Source organism: Physeter macrocephalus, chromosome 12, assembly GCF_002837175.3.
Source record: "Physeter macrocephalus isolate SW-GA chromosome 12, ASM283717v5, whole genome shotgun sequence".
Lineage (NCBI taxonomy): Eukaryota > Metazoa > Chordata > Mammalia > Artiodactyla > Physeteridae > Physeter > Physeter macrocephalus.
In genome coordinates, this window is record NC_041225.1 from 60,306,105 (window position 1) to 60,321,275 (window position 15,171).

Below are 15,171 nucleotides of genomic sequence, written 5' to 3' on the forward strand. Positions count from 1 at the left end.
ATCTCTGCCACCTTTAGCTGACTGTAAGAGCACGTATATCCATTGAATCCTAAGCCAAGAAGCCTCTTAACAGGTCACCTAGTTTATCCCATTTCTTCCAGCTGTGTTCACACCAAAAAAAAAAAAAAAAATTCTAGTATGAAGAGACTCTTGTGATTCTAAAGACCTCTAGAGAAGACTCATCATCATCATAATAGTAATAATAATAACTACCACCAATATTTATTGAGCACTTACCACATGCCAGGCCCTATGCTGAGCTGTTTATATGCATCATCGCATTTAATCCTAACAACACCTCTAGGTAGGTGTTATCATTAATCTCCATCTTATAGATGAGGAAACTGAAGCTTTACAGAGTTAACTCATTTACCCAAGGCTACAGAAGGGATTTTTCAGGGTTTTTTTGGGCAAATAGTTTCCATATTTAACAATTCTCACCACCATTCATTTATCCATTCATGCCGTAAACATCTATCCAGTGTCTGCTAGTGCCAGGCCTTGTTGAAGCCCTAGAGATTCAAAGGTGAATAGAATTTTCCTACCCTCTAGAAATCTTACAGTATAAATAGGGAGAGACAGACATGAATTCTTAGCAATGTGATTAATGCTGTAACAGTGACAGGATAGCAGAGTAGTGAAGAACATGGGCTCTGGAGAGAAACTGCCAGGTTAGAATCCTGGCTCCCCCACTCACTCTGTGACCTTGAACAAGTCACTCACCATCTCTGTGCCTCAGGTCCCCTCTGTGTGAAGTGGAGATGGAAACAGTACCTACCTTTAGGATTGCTGAGGGACTAAATGTTGGCAAATGTAAGGCACTTGGATCAGAGCCTAACACATAGTAGATACCCCAGCGATATTCGCTCTTATTGTGAATATAGCATCTCTGTTTACAAGCTGTTGTACGAACAGAGAGGAAGCCTTCTCAGAGTGGTGACTTCTGAGCACAAGACTTGTGGTAGCCATAGAGGCCGGAGGAGAACAGGGAAGGGGCGTCACAATTGCAGATTTCGTATTGTTATCAGCAGACCATGGTGGACAGAGGAAGGAAGGAAGGTAAATGGAGAGTGAAGGCAGGCTGCTTCCTCAGTAAGTTTACATGATGATGAGAAAGGCAACAGTAGGAAATAAACGCTCTGAGGACTGAAATATGGAGCCGGTTGGAGGCGAGCAAAAGGATTACCCAGCAGTGCCGAGAGCTTTGCTGAACTTGGAGCAGTGTGTTTGCTGATACTGGTCCACATAGTGACGTGATTTCCATCCCACAGTGTTCAGCTTCCTGGATGTCAAGTAAGGAGGTGGGCATTTGGGAAGGCCCCTGCCTTCCACCATGTGCCCTCCCTGCTGTGACAGAAGCCCCTTTCTCTGCTTCAGGCCCCTTTAGGATTGGAGAGCAGCTGGAAGCTGGTCATATTGGGAGACTCAGATCATGTAACCCCGGCACCTTTCCTATTCAAGATCCGTGGATTTGATTTTCTGACTTCTTGATCATTTTTGTGACTCTTTAGTTCCTCTTCACATTCTCTCCAAATCCCTATATAGCTGTTGGAGCCCAAACTGTTCCATGAGGGGCTTGAGCCTATGATTCCTACAGGTTGTGTTCCTATATGTGTGTCTGGAATTGTTTTTCTCTTTTGTGCCTATAGTGCTTCATTTTCCCTTCCCAGGTGCAGTCTTATTGGCATGCCAGAAATGATAGAAAATGCACTTTAGCTCTTCTTGCCTGTAGCCATTTGAACTACAGGTTCTTTTCTCCCCTCCTAGCTGTATTACTAATTCAAACTTTTACTAAGAACCTTCCAGTGGTTAACACTTAGCTAAAAAAAAACCCTAGTGCATTATAGTGATGAATAAGACATAGTTTTTAACTTCAAGTAGAGAGAACACGCTAAGTACAAAAACGTTCACATGGGGCTTCCCTGGTGTCGCAGTGGTTGAGAGTCTGCCTGCTGATGCAGGGGACACGGGTTCGTGCCCCGGTCCGGGAAGATCCCACATGCCGTGGAGCGGCTGGGCCCGTGAGCCATGGCCGCTGAGCCTGCGCGTCCAGAGCCTGTGCTCCGCAACGGGAGAGGCCACAACAGTGAGAGGCCCGCGTACTGCAAAAAAAAAAAAAAAAAAGTTCACATGCTAGAAAGGGAGGGCTTTCATCTTAAACTTCATTCTCTTTATTTTATATCCCTTTGCTAACACCATTTTGAATTTAGAATCTATTTCTGTTGCCCTGCCATATGCAGTCACAGATAATTATTTTATCAAGAAACCACTCTGAATGATGGCCCAGGCCAGTGATTCTTAAGCTGGCGTGAACGGAAAGAATAATCAGAACGATGGGGAGGAAGAGCTTTTCAAAGTACACCCCCCATGCTTCCCCCAAGATTCTGACCTGCTGCCCTCTCATTCCTTGCTATTTGAGGTAATTACCACGAAAGATTCCGTAACTGATGATAGGGTGTCCTCTCCCTATCATCAAGTGGATAGGGGAAAAAAGGCTGGAAATCCAGTTATAGCTAATTGAGCACACACTTAACAAATGCCAGATCTGAATCTCTGTTTTCCTGCCACTGTGTTGTCATGACAATATTAAGGTATGTCACGGTGCTGCTTACCCACCCCACTGTCACAGCATTTACAGTGTTTACAGTGCTCTGTGCCTGCCCTGCAGCCTGGAATCAGAGCCCCAGAAACCTCGCATACAAAGAAACAGCACAGTGATTAAACACAGAGGGTCACTAAATTGAGGAAGACCTAGGTGAACAAAAGTCATGTCATGTTTCAACAAGTAATAATGATAACATGTAAACTATTTTTGAGATCCTGAGGCTGTTAATCAGAATGTGGCAAAAAAAAGTCAAAACATTTAAATGTGCAAATATTATCTTTTAGATTCCCAGAGAAAACTGCCCCACTTGACCATTCGATGTTGATTTTGAATTGAAACCTTCATTTTCTATTCCCTGGTGTGTCCAAGGTGTTTAGGAAAGATCATGGGTATTTTGTTTTGTTTTTTGCGGTACGCAGGCCTCTCAATGTTGTGGCTTCTCCCGTTGAGGAGCACAGGCTCTGGACGCACAGGCTCAGCGGCCATGGCTCATGGGCCTAGCCACTCCGCGGCATGTGGGATCTTCCCGGACCGGGGCACGAACCTGTGTCCCCTGCATCGGCAGGCAGACTCTCAACCACTGCGCCACCAGGGAAGCCCGATCATGGGTGTTTTGAAAACTGGGTTTATACAGCCCACTGGTGTCTGAGGTCCTTCCTCAGTAACACCTAAGGTATTAAGGTATTTCAGGGCATAAAGGTAGCATAGAAGCATCCATCAACCTCAACTCCAAAGCAGTTTTTCCTCAGTTTGCTGATAAACGTTATAACGAATAGAAATAGAGGTCATTAACCAATAGTAATGGTCTAAGTTTGTATCATTGAGAGAACTATTGTTAGAGCAACCCCATATCAGTCCTCTGGATTTCTCTTTACGTTTTTCCTTTGTAAGTAGATCATTTAATGAAAAATTTCCTTTTTTTTTTTTTTACAGACTGTATTTCTCAATGCAAGCCCGTGGAGAGACTGATAGAGAAAAGCTGCTGTTAATGTATCAGACAAATGATCAAATAGTAAATGGGCTTTTTCCTCTGAACAGGGACCTGGCATTAGAAATGGCAGCTCTTTTAGCTCAGGTAACTTCCATGTTATATAGAGTGATGTTTTGTAATGATAAAATACTAATTTCTCCACTGAATTAAATGTAGTAAAACAATATACCTTTCGTAATTCTTTAAATTCAATTTGCTGTGATTAACAACTTAAAAATTACAGGCATTATAATTGCAGCCTGACTCCCATTGCTGACAATTGCGGTGATGTAGAATGAGACAATATTCCATAAAGGGAACCTAGTTTCTTAATCTCTTGAAAATATCCCACTAGGCTTTGCATTTAATAAAGGAGTTTGAGTGTTGAGCTGTGGGGTTGCGGTTGCCATGCTAAAATCGTTCAGTAGTCAAATAGGATCAGTCTTCTAAAAAGCTAAAGCACTTTCTTTTATTTACCTATTGTATCAATTAAGTTCAGTTGGCTGTAAACCACACACGCATGCAAATTAATAATAACAGTTAAAATGGAAGTGTTATTTGTCTCTCATATGGAGAGTGTTGTGGCCCAGGGCAGTGTGCCCCCAAATATGCCTCAGTGGCATATTGATTATTTTTAATTAAAGTTACTTGAGAAACAGCTGGTGAAAAAAAATGATATATATTTAAAAAACACTCTGACCTCCCTCTTTTCCCTTAAAAGCAGGAAATAAATCTCGCATGTGAAAGTATCCTCCCTCTACCAGGAGGATAAAAAGCATCCTTGTCAACAGAGTTAGGGAATTCAAGGCTAAGAAAGCTGTATAAACAAACTTTGTTGCTTCTTCACTAATCTGCTATCCCAAGCACAAACCCCTTTGTTTTGTTAAATCTTCATAAATAATTGTTTTTTTGTCTAAAAATGATATATAAACAGCCTGCTTTGGTCATTTCAGGGGTCCCATTTCTATGAGACCTCTGTGCGTTCAATTGGTTTTTTTCTCCTGTTAATCTGTCTTGTGTCAGTTTAATTATTAGACTAGCTAAGAGAACTCTAGAACTCTAGAGGGGTGTGTGTGTGGGGGGAATCTGCCCCTCCCCAGCGCGAGATAGGCATGCTGGCGCCTCTACAGGCATTAGGGGCATGGGCTTTATCCTGCCCTCCATTCTGCTGTCATCTTCACGGTCCTGGAGGTTTGCCAGAGCTCCAGCCATTACATCAGTGTTCCAGGCATCATAATGGAGGAAGGACTGAAGAAGGGCATGCCCTCCTGCTTTTGAGAAACTTCCCAGCAGTTACACAGAACGCTTCTATTTATGTTTCTCTGTCAAAACTTAAGTCACACAACCTTGCCAACCTACAAGAGAGACTGGAGAATGTGGTCTTAGCTGGGCAGCAATGAGCCCAGCTAAATTCAAGGTTTTTATTATTCAGAAAGAAGGAGAGAATGGTCATAAGAGACAACCCACAGTCTCTACCCCATCTGGGTCTTCGCACAGGTTAATTAAGGGAAAATGATGTGTCGCTGGCTTAGATTCCCCAGGGTTTTCAGTCTTCTCACTCTACATACCATCCCAGGACATCTTACTCATTCTCTTAATTTTATCTACCACCTGTGCTGATGATTCCCAAATCTTTTCTCTCCAGCTCATATTTCTTTCATGGACTCCTTAAATTCAACATATCAGGAACTAATCATCTTCCCTTCTTTTCCTTCACATTTTGCATATTCACTGCCTCCATTCAGTCTGCCAAGCAAGCTTCAAATCCAGGAATCATCACTGACTCTGCCCTCCGTCTCTCCCTTTCCCCCAGTTAAAATGTCCCTGCCCATTTTAACTCTGTTCCCTCCTCTCCATGCTCACCACCATTGCTATGGTTCAGACCATCATCACATCCTGCCTGCTCTCCTGCATCAGGCTTCTAACTAATGTGTTTTTCTCTGGTCTGGTCCCACACACACTTCTATCCTCCATGCAGAATCTAGAGAGATTGTTCCAATTACCTATTGCTGCATAGCAAATGACTCCAAGACTTGGCTCAAAAGGACAATTTGGGCAGGGATGTATAAGGGCAGCTTGTCTGTGCTTCGTATGGCATCAGCTGGCATAGCCTGTAGACTGGTTGTGACTCTATAGCTGAGGGCTGGAATCATCTGAAGGCTCATTCACTCACACGTCTGATGCCAGCTCTTACTTGGAACTTCTGCTGGGGAATGTCAGCCGGAAGACCTACTCGTGGCCTCTTAAAGTGGTTGCTTGTGCTTCCTCACAGAATGGTGGTGGGGTGGCAAGAGCTGTCCCGGAAGAGACAAGATGTGGAAGCTGCCATTTTCTAAGGTCTGGGCCTAGAAAATGCTGTGGTGGTTTGTCAGGCAGCAGTAATATACAGTAACTGGAATGGAGATACAGCAAAAATGTGAATCTAGCTGTGTCATTCTCTTTACATGGAGGGACTGTCATGATCTAAACTCTGCCTGCCTCTCCAGCCTTGTCTTTTAATACTCTCTACCTTGAACTTTATGGTCCTGAGTTGTATATGATTCACTTATTCTTACCTCTTAAACTGTACTTGTCTCCTCTGCTTGGAACACCTCTACTCCCATGCCTCTACCTGTTAACTTCAGCTTATCCTTTAATTTTCATCTTAGGGGTCACTCATTCCAGGAAAACCTTCTTGAATTCTGCCTGGATGGGTTAAATGTTCCTCTTGGGGTTTCTGTAATGCCCTGCACGTATCTATTACTGTCCTGACCCCAGTGGTTTATTATTAGTTATTTGTTTCTGCTTTGCACCACTGACGGGGGCCTTCCTGAGAGCAAGGGCTCTCTCTGTTCATCTTTGTATCTAGCACAGTGCCTTACACACAGTCAATTCTCCATAAATGTTCTTGGATGAATGACTAGTTGATAATTTAGTTTACTTTCATAACAATTTTATGGTCATCCAGACTTAAAAGCGTTTAGTGCTACACTGAGTGTTCCCTTTTTGCAAGTGATAAAAAGCTGAAGAAATGAGAACTAGGTCACATTTTTTCTTGGTGAGAGGATTAGGAATGATTTCCTATCACATGCCATTCTAGGCTTTGGTTCTCTAAAGGCACAGATGCTCTGTTAAAATCACTCTTATTTTTGCTAAAATTTAAGTTCATCTTCTTACTTTTTAATTTTCTGGGGAAAGCTTCTCCAAGAAAAATTATCATATCCTTTGGAGATACACACTTCTAATATTTTTTAGATGAATTTTCGGAAGGGGTAGAAAGGTAAAACCATACACCTAGAAAATTCTGAGCATATTACTAACTAAAAAATATAATTTCGCCATCTACAAAAGGAAAATTAAATAATACCTCTGGTCTCTTCCTCAGAGTAGTTTTTGTGAAGATAAGTGAAATATGCTAAGGAAATCTGAGGTCTGTAGAAGAAAATAGTTATTTCTGTGGTAGATTTGCCTATCTATAGGTCCTTGTTGATATTCTCTGTCTTAATCAGGAAATTCTTGGAGCTGATGTTCTGATTGCTGTACATGGTGTCTGATAAGGGGTCATGTTGATGTGAGGCATATTGGGGATTATCTGAGTTGATTCTCCAAACATTTATTGTGCTCATTCTGTGCCACACAGTATGCCAGGAGCCAGAGAGGGAGACCCTGAGCTTGAATATCCCACTACAAGGTTCCCTAACAGCCAAGCTTGCCTTAAATGACCTCTACGTTTGTAACTATTGTTTGTCCAACTGCCATATCCTTAGAGGTTAAATCCTGGTCTAAAGGTTCACAGCTAGCTGTGCTGAGTACTGCCTGGTGATAGGTGGGGACAATGAAAAGCTTGCTCTGGGGGAAGGATTTCGATGTGTTTGAAGAGCAGATGGACAACTTTTATTTGGTGAGGAAATTAAGATGATACCTGACTAGATAGGAGATGAGGGTGAAAAAAACTGAACAGCAAAGCCAAGCCAAGAAACCATCAAGTAAGGGACCAGGTCAAGGAAACTAGAAAGTCATAAGAATAGACTGTAAGGGCAAAGCTCAGCTGAGGAATTTAGACAGTAGCTGGCCAGATTAAGAACTAGATAAGGGAGGTCACAGGGGTCAGAATCTCAGAGGCTGGTTGTGCTAACAGCTTACTTGAAGGCAGAGGGCCCTTTTAAGATGGTGACCCAGGGCTTTCTGTAAGACCATCCCAGTCTTGATGGAACCCTCCATCTGCTTGCTGGGGAGTACTCTAGGTAAGGATGTAGATGTTCAGTGTGTCCCCCACCCCATCTCACTTGTTGAGCCCTCTTTGGTACCCTATACAAAGCATTTAACACAGATTATCACAAGCATTTATTTATTCTTCAGTCTCCCCTACTAGACAGTAAAGTCTTTGAGGATAGGAACCATGTTCAACTTTTTTCTTTCTCATATAAATTAGCACAGTGCCTGGCATATAACAGAGACTCAGTATAGGTTTGGGTGAATGAATGAGTGGGAGAGTAGATGGAGAGATGGATGGATGAGTGGTTGGATGGGTTGGTAGAGGATGGCATCTGTGTAGCCTGTTAATGGAAGTAAGGATTGAACATTGTTTCATTCAGCGAAAAGGGGGAATGAAGGGCTTTATTTCCAGAAATGACAGAATAATAGATTGAGGGGATGAATACAGTAACATTTATGGAGACAATCTAGGAAGAAAGTAATGAGAAAATAGTACTTGCTCCCATGATGTTCGGTAGAGATCCTGAAAAAGTCCAAGTAATACTTTTTAAAGATTTTTCGTAGCTTTATAACTTTTTAATTTTTCACTTCTAACTTCTATTTTGCCTTACTATTATCAACCAAAATGGTACCTTAAAAATGAAAAATTATCTGGTGCTGTTACAGGCAATAGTAGAGTAAGTGACCTTTAGCAAATACTACCAGATATTAACCTAGAGTGATTAATGTAGAAATGAAACTGGAATGTTTAAATTATAGATTTTTCTCATAATTAGATTTCAAATGAAATTTAAATTTAAATAATAGTATTTATATATGATTATAAATTCCATAATCACACAATAATGACAAATAGATTTATATATTGTATGTTATAAAGAATGTTTAGGGAAAGAAAACTCATTTTCTTTCTTAAAATTCTTTTTTAATATCCTGTATTTTCTCTTTTTTGGGTTTCCACTTAGGTGGAGATTGGAGATTTTGAAAGACCTTTTTCTACTCCAGCAGGGCATGTTACTAATGAGTGCAAAGCAAATCAAACTATAAAACAACTCATAGAGAAATTTTATCCTAAAAGGTATAGAGATGACTCTTCTGAAGAACAGTTAAGGTAAAGAACTATTTGTAACTCTTGAAAAGGCAGATACACACTAGTTTTTCAGTGACATTTTTCTGTTCAAATTTTAAAGATGAAAAAAATTGTACACAACAATTTTCTCAGGATTTTTAAAATACTGTTGAATACCAAGAGGTTATAGTTCTTTTTATTTAAGATGTGCCTAGAAACTGTAGTATCTAGATTTAAACTTTTTTTAATGAGGAAAAAATCTACCTTAATTTAGAAGATCTACTTTTCATTTGACCTTATTCATTCTTGTCCAAATTAATCGTGCTAATAAAGAAAAGGAAAAAATTGGCTAATAAGATGCTTAATTTTATGAAGTATTTACTAAAAAATTTTTATCTCTTAGTGTATTCCATTATAAACAAATTGGAATAAAAATAAACTATCTTCTTACACAAGGTTTTTTATTATAATATAAAATTTTAATTAAACTGAACTAATTTGAAGTTTTGATTTTTGAGACCATATAAAGAAAAGCTGTAGATTCAAAAATAGAGGCAAATCCAATTTACCATGAATTTTTCCAAAACAGAAACATTTGAGATCAGTCTGTTTTCTGTGTAGAATAAGTGGTTGCCTTCGTGCTTTTGTTTAAGAGGTTTCCCCAGCAGCTAGCATCTCTCCAAACGAGGAGTGGTAGCACCTAAAATTCCACTGTTGGGGATTCATTCTTCAGTCTTGACTTCTTGTACTTTTCTTTAAAAACGAAAGTTATTCCCATGAGAAATTACCTTTTAAACTAATTTATGCGAAGGTTTGATGTTAGCTTATCAGATTTTAAAATTTTACCTAAAGGGGGTGGGGAGTGGGGAACTTAAGTCATACATACTGAGAGCACTAACCGTACGAGAATTTGGTGGAAGGAATACTACAAAAAGGACCAAGGGGTAGACAGTGGTGAGATGGGACTCACAAAACAACAGCTTCACCTAGGTTGTGAGTATGTCTCCTGGTGGTGCTTAGGATCTGCTCAAGGAGAGCTTTATCTTGGGAGGATGATACATTGTTCGTGTGTTTTTCTTTTGTGTTTTTGTTTTTGTTCTTTTCTTTTTTTAGGCAGCTTTGCCAGCGACTGTCAACCAGATGGATGGCCCTCCGGGGACACAGTGCTGCTGATTGTGTGCGAATCTATTTGACAGTAGCCAGGAAGTGGCCATTCTTTGGTGCCAAATTGTTTCTTGCAAAAGTAAGAAAGAATGGGGGGCTATTCAGTTCAGTAAAATATAAAGTGATAACCTGAGTAACCCCAGGTTTAGTACATTTGGCTTTTTAAAAGAAAATAAGGAAATTTCCAACAATTTAAAGAAAACCATGAAGGGACACTAAGGAAAGGGAAGGAAAGCCATCAGCGTCTCTGTCTTTTCCCTTCCGTTCCACTTCCCCGTACCGTAAATCATTTCTTACGCTCAGTAGGCTTAATCGTTAGACTGAAGACAACAGCTGAACTCTGCTTTCTTCTCTTTATTCATTCATCCATTCACTCATTTACTCTCTCACTCATTTGCTCATTCATTTAGCATTTATGAATTCTGTCTGCCAAACATTGAGCTAAGCTCTAGGGATACATAAGCCCATGGTTTCAGATAGGTTGTGCTCACACTTCCAGGAACTCACAACCAGTATTGCAATAGGTCTGGAAACAACTATTGTGTGGAGAATATGGTTAAGGGTGACATGAACAGAGTGATGCAGGAACACTGAAGAAGGAGAGATGAAACCTGCTAGGGGTTAGATTAAGAGGCCTGTCCAAATGCACACATTAATAAATGGCAGATCTGGGTCTCAAACCCAGGTCTGCTAATTCACTCCTCTTTCCATTATACCACACTGCCTGCTCCCCAGGCGAGATTTTTAATAATAATAAGATGTTGTTGTGTTATTGCAAATGCTGCCTTGCATTTACACTGAAAAATATTTCTGTAATTTTGCTTAGCATTTATTATGTAGTGTATTTTCACCTCTTCATAGCCCATAACCCCATCATCACTTGGAAGTACTTTCATGTGGCTGGCTATACATGAGGATGGTTTAAGCATCTTAGAATACAACTCCATGGTAAGATTAAATCCTTAAGTTCTGCATTGAGTCAACTATTTCCATTGCTCAGTGTACTGTAAACAGAAGGTAATGATATCTTAATCTGACTTTTCTCATACACAGAAAACACTCTGCCTAATACTATATAATGAATAGTCATTTTACAAAGATAACTATGGTTACAATTTAATCTTTTAAATCAAGATGAGACAGGTTATATATTGTGTATTAGAAAAATATTAAGATACCATGACTAAATTGCAATCATGGTTGTATTTGTAAAATGACTGTTCATTTATTGTGTTTGGAAGATTGCTTCCTGTGTAAAATGAAACTGCTGAAGATAACATTAAGGTAGAAACTTTAGTTACCAAAGTTTTAAGTTCAGTTTCACGAAGCTTTCTATAACAATTTCTATACTATCCCATAATATCAATTACCAGTTCATTTGTACATAGACAGTATCTTAGAGCTTTTTACATGATTAAATATAAAGTCAGACTATGATTTCTATTTATTCATTTATGTATCTGAAATTTACTTTATTTTCTATCATATTTTATATGTATCAGAGTACTTTTAAAATTTTTGTTCTTTTTTTTTTTTTTTTTTTTTTAACCTGGTAAGCAAGGATTGCTAAATTCACCTGGTAGGTGTAGTGGGCTCTCCTACTTGTGGCTATAGTCAGGATCAGTGAGAATTTCTTGGAAACGAGGTTATCCTTTAGTGTTATAGTAACTGTTTCTCCTTATAATTGCTGAAAAACTTTTTTGAAGGCGTTTATGTTTCCTGAATGCCTTTTAGTTCTTGAATAGATATCTGAAGATAGTTTATAAAGTCAGTAACTTAAAGTCAACAGAAATAGTACACAGGTATTTAGTTACCTTAGCTAAGTAAACCAGTTCCTAGATCCCGGGAGATGGACATGCAGGTCAGGAAGTAGATATTGCCAGCCTGCAGCACTAGAGGTGTTCAGTGCTGGGATGGTCTGCTCAGAATCTTGCAAGCTAAGCATTAGATACACAGATTCCTTTCCTTTTAGGCTGTACATCTTTGACTTATATTATTTAAATTGTTTTAGTAACACATTGGGAAAAAATATTTGCTGCATGTATGATGAAGGGTTGGTATCCTTTATGAATGTGGATGTCTTATCAAACAGTAAGGAAATGATGAACACACCAATAGACAAATGGGCTGAGGCAATTCACAGAAGAAATACTAATGTTCAATAAATGTATTTTTAAATGTTAATCTCACCATCAATCAAATAAATTCAGTTTAATACAGTGAGATTCTACTTTTCACCAATCAGATTGGCAGAGCTTCAAAAGAATGATGATATCCTGTGTTAGCAAGACTGTAATGCTGGGAATGTAAATGGGTATAACCTTTTTGAGTTTGGAAAGATTTACTTTTTTTTGTTGTTGTTGTTGTTGTTGTTTTTTTTTTGCGGTACGCAGGCCTCTCACTGTTGTGGCCTCTCCCGTTGCGGAGCACAGGCTCCGGACGCGCAGGCTCAGCGGCCATGGCTCACGGGCCCAGCCGCTCCGCGGCATGTGGGATCTTCCCGGACCGGGGCACGAACCCGCGTCCCCTGCATCGGCAGGCGGACTCTCAACCACTGCGCCACCAGGGAAGCCCAGATTTACTTTTTTGAGATAGCAATTTCAGCTTGAGGTTTATAATCAAAGAAATAATTAGGCTATGTGTATTATGAAATATGTCCCAAAATATTCATTGGAGTATTGTTTAAGATAGTAACAAATAAAAAAACTTAAATATTCTTCAATAGGAGATTAGTTAAATAATGTCTGTGTGTCTATAAAATCCAAATAAATATCTATAAAAACATTTAAAATGTTATACAAGTACATTTGTTGTCATGGAAGGATGTTCATAATATGTTAAGTTAAAAAAAGCAGAATGTTAAAAAAGAAGTAGTATGCATGATACTGTTTATGTTTACATATATCAAAGTTTATATATCAGGGTGAACTATGTGGATTTGCCAATATTTGACCTTTTTTTTACCTTAAAAAGCATCAGTTTCATATGGTTCAAGCAGATAGATAGATAGATAGATAAACAGATAGAAATCTTAAGGACAAATACAGTATAAATGCTATGTAAATAGTTGCTGGTGCACGGCAAGTTCAAGTTTTGCTTTTTGGAACTTTATGGAATTTTTAAAACATATTTTCCATCTGCAGTTGGTTGACCACATCATCATTTTAATGGAGATACATGTTATTAATCATCTCTCATCTTTCTTTGAAAATAAAGATTGTATAACATACTTACTTTTATCTCTCTTTGAAGAGGTTAATAATCAGCTATGTGTACAAGAGTCTAATGACCTTTGGAGGTTATCAAGATGATTTTATGATAGTCATTAACAATGCACATTCAAAGGACAAACCAACAGAGAAATTACTTTTTGCCATGGCAAAACCCAAGGTGAGTAGAAGGCTTTATGCTAACTTCTTTATGCTAGTTTTTTTTCATACTAAAACATATTGTACAAAGAGTAAGTTCCTCATGGGAAAACAGACTCTACTTACAATCAAACAACCATAGGTCCAAATTCTGGTTTACCTTATCTTTCTAAACCTTGGTTTCTTCATCTAAAAAATGGTATGATGCTATGATGCTACTTTTTTTTTTTCTGGATTAAGAATACAATGAAGGAATTGTAAAGTATTTATAGCCCAGTGCCTGGTATACAGAAAGTTCAAAATAAGTGGTCCTGGCATAAGTTGTTATTGTCAGGTACTTTATACACATTACCTTATTTACTTGGACTAATTCATTTTATAGACTCATTACTGAGAAGAGTGAGGTTTTAAAATTAAGGCATACTTGTTTCTTTACTATTTTTAGCAAACTATGTAGTTTTAATGTTTCTAAGTAAAAGCAGTAAATAAAAGGGCTGCATTCTAACATGTAACTCTGATTTTAGGAAAAAGAATGAGAAATTAATTTTTCTAAGGCTTTGTCTTAAAATTCTCAACTAAAAGAGACTACCTTTTTAGAATTTGAAACTTTAAAAAATGGCATATATGTTTCTTAATTAAATCTATACTTAAGTGAAGTCAGTAAGTGTAGAAGATCATGGTATACTCAGTGCTTTAGTTTAAAGAGTTGATATAATACACTGAATTTCTTATTCATGTATTCACAAATGTGGCTTTAGGATAACTGGTAGAATTGTACTACTGTCACATTTTCTAATATTGCCACTAAATTTGATTTTTTTTTTTAAAGTATCACTTTCTGCTGGTTTAAGGAATGGGAAAATAAGTCAGTGCCTTGTTGGTGCTGAACATGTAAGTACAGTTGACTCTTGAACAACATGGGTATGAACTGCACGGGTCCATTTACGCATGGATTTTTTTTCAGTAGTAAATACTACATTACTACACAATCCATGGTTGGTTGAATCCATGGATGTAGAACTACAGATACAGAGGAACCGTGGCTGCAGAGGGGCACTGTAAAGTTATGCAAGGATTTTTGACTGCTTAGAGTGTTGGGGCCCCTAACCCCTGTCTTGTTCAAGGATCAACTATACTGCACTGCTTGATCTGGTTAAAAGGGAAATCTGGTAGCCTGGGCACTTGGAGATGGAGACCACCCATGGCCAACCCTTCACTCTCTTTTGGAAGTGATGAGAACTTCTCAGGAGAATAACAATTCCATTTTTCTTGTTTTAGATTCTTGAAATCACTCTTTTGATCGCCAGCTACATAAACAACTTCTATCAGCAGAAGGCGGTTCACCACCTCTCTGCTCCAGCGCTGCTCTCAGCTCGGACCCAGGGTCCTCAAGCCAGGGTGATGGGAAGCCAGCCCCTTCTGTCAAGCAGACCAACCAAAGGCCCCACTTTACTCTGAAAGCTCAGGGGCCTGAACGTTCACTCCCTGTCCTCTAACCAATGGCTGCATCGGCTCCAAATAAGTTCATTTACATCCTGGCGGCATGGCACACACACAGTAGTAGTCCATTCTTTAAAAATAATGAGGGTTACTCTCTTTCATTTGATTCATAAATATTCAAATGAATGCTAGTAATAGGACCTAAACACAGATTTTTCCACGTGCTGATTTTCTCTTAGCTTAACTGGGTTAGAATTTGTCATTTTTTTCCATCACCTTCTCCTTTGCCATCAGACACATCAAGGCTTTTTTCTCTTTTTTAAAAAAATATTCTAACAATCTTTAGAAAGTGAGATTCAAG

At 38.9% G+C, this 15,171-nt stretch overlaps 1 protein-coding gene across 8 annotated transcripts in view; it reads left to right on the forward strand.

The window, feature by feature from the left end:
- Window positions 1–15,128, forward strand: part of PLEKHH2 (pleckstrin homology, MyTH4 and FERM domain containing H2) — a 106,329-nt gene extending 91,201 nt beyond the window's left edge. For 4 of the 8 annotated variants that reach the window (XM_024118780.2, XM_024118784.2, XM_024118781.2 and 1 more), the window contains 6 exons: window positions 3,539–3,680; window positions 8,735–8,880; window positions 9,952–10,081; window positions 10,864–10,950; window positions 13,255–13,392; window positions 14,649–15,128. In XM_024118780.2, coding sequence (XP_023974548.1) covers window positions 3,539–3,680; window positions 8,735–8,880; window positions 9,952–10,081; window positions 10,864–10,950; window positions 13,255–13,392; window positions 14,649–14,828 — 823 coding nt within the window. In that variant the 3' untranslated portion in view covers window positions 14,829–15,128. Of the gene's footprint in view, window positions 1–3,538; window positions 3,681–8,734; window positions 8,881–9,951; window positions 10,082–10,828; window positions 10,951–13,254; window positions 13,393–14,648 lie in introns of those variants that run through there. The other 4 variants (XM_024118783.3, XM_028496669.1, XM_028496670.2 and 1 more) reach the window with 4 other exon arrangements.
- Window positions 15,129–15,171: the final 43 nt, after the last annotated feature.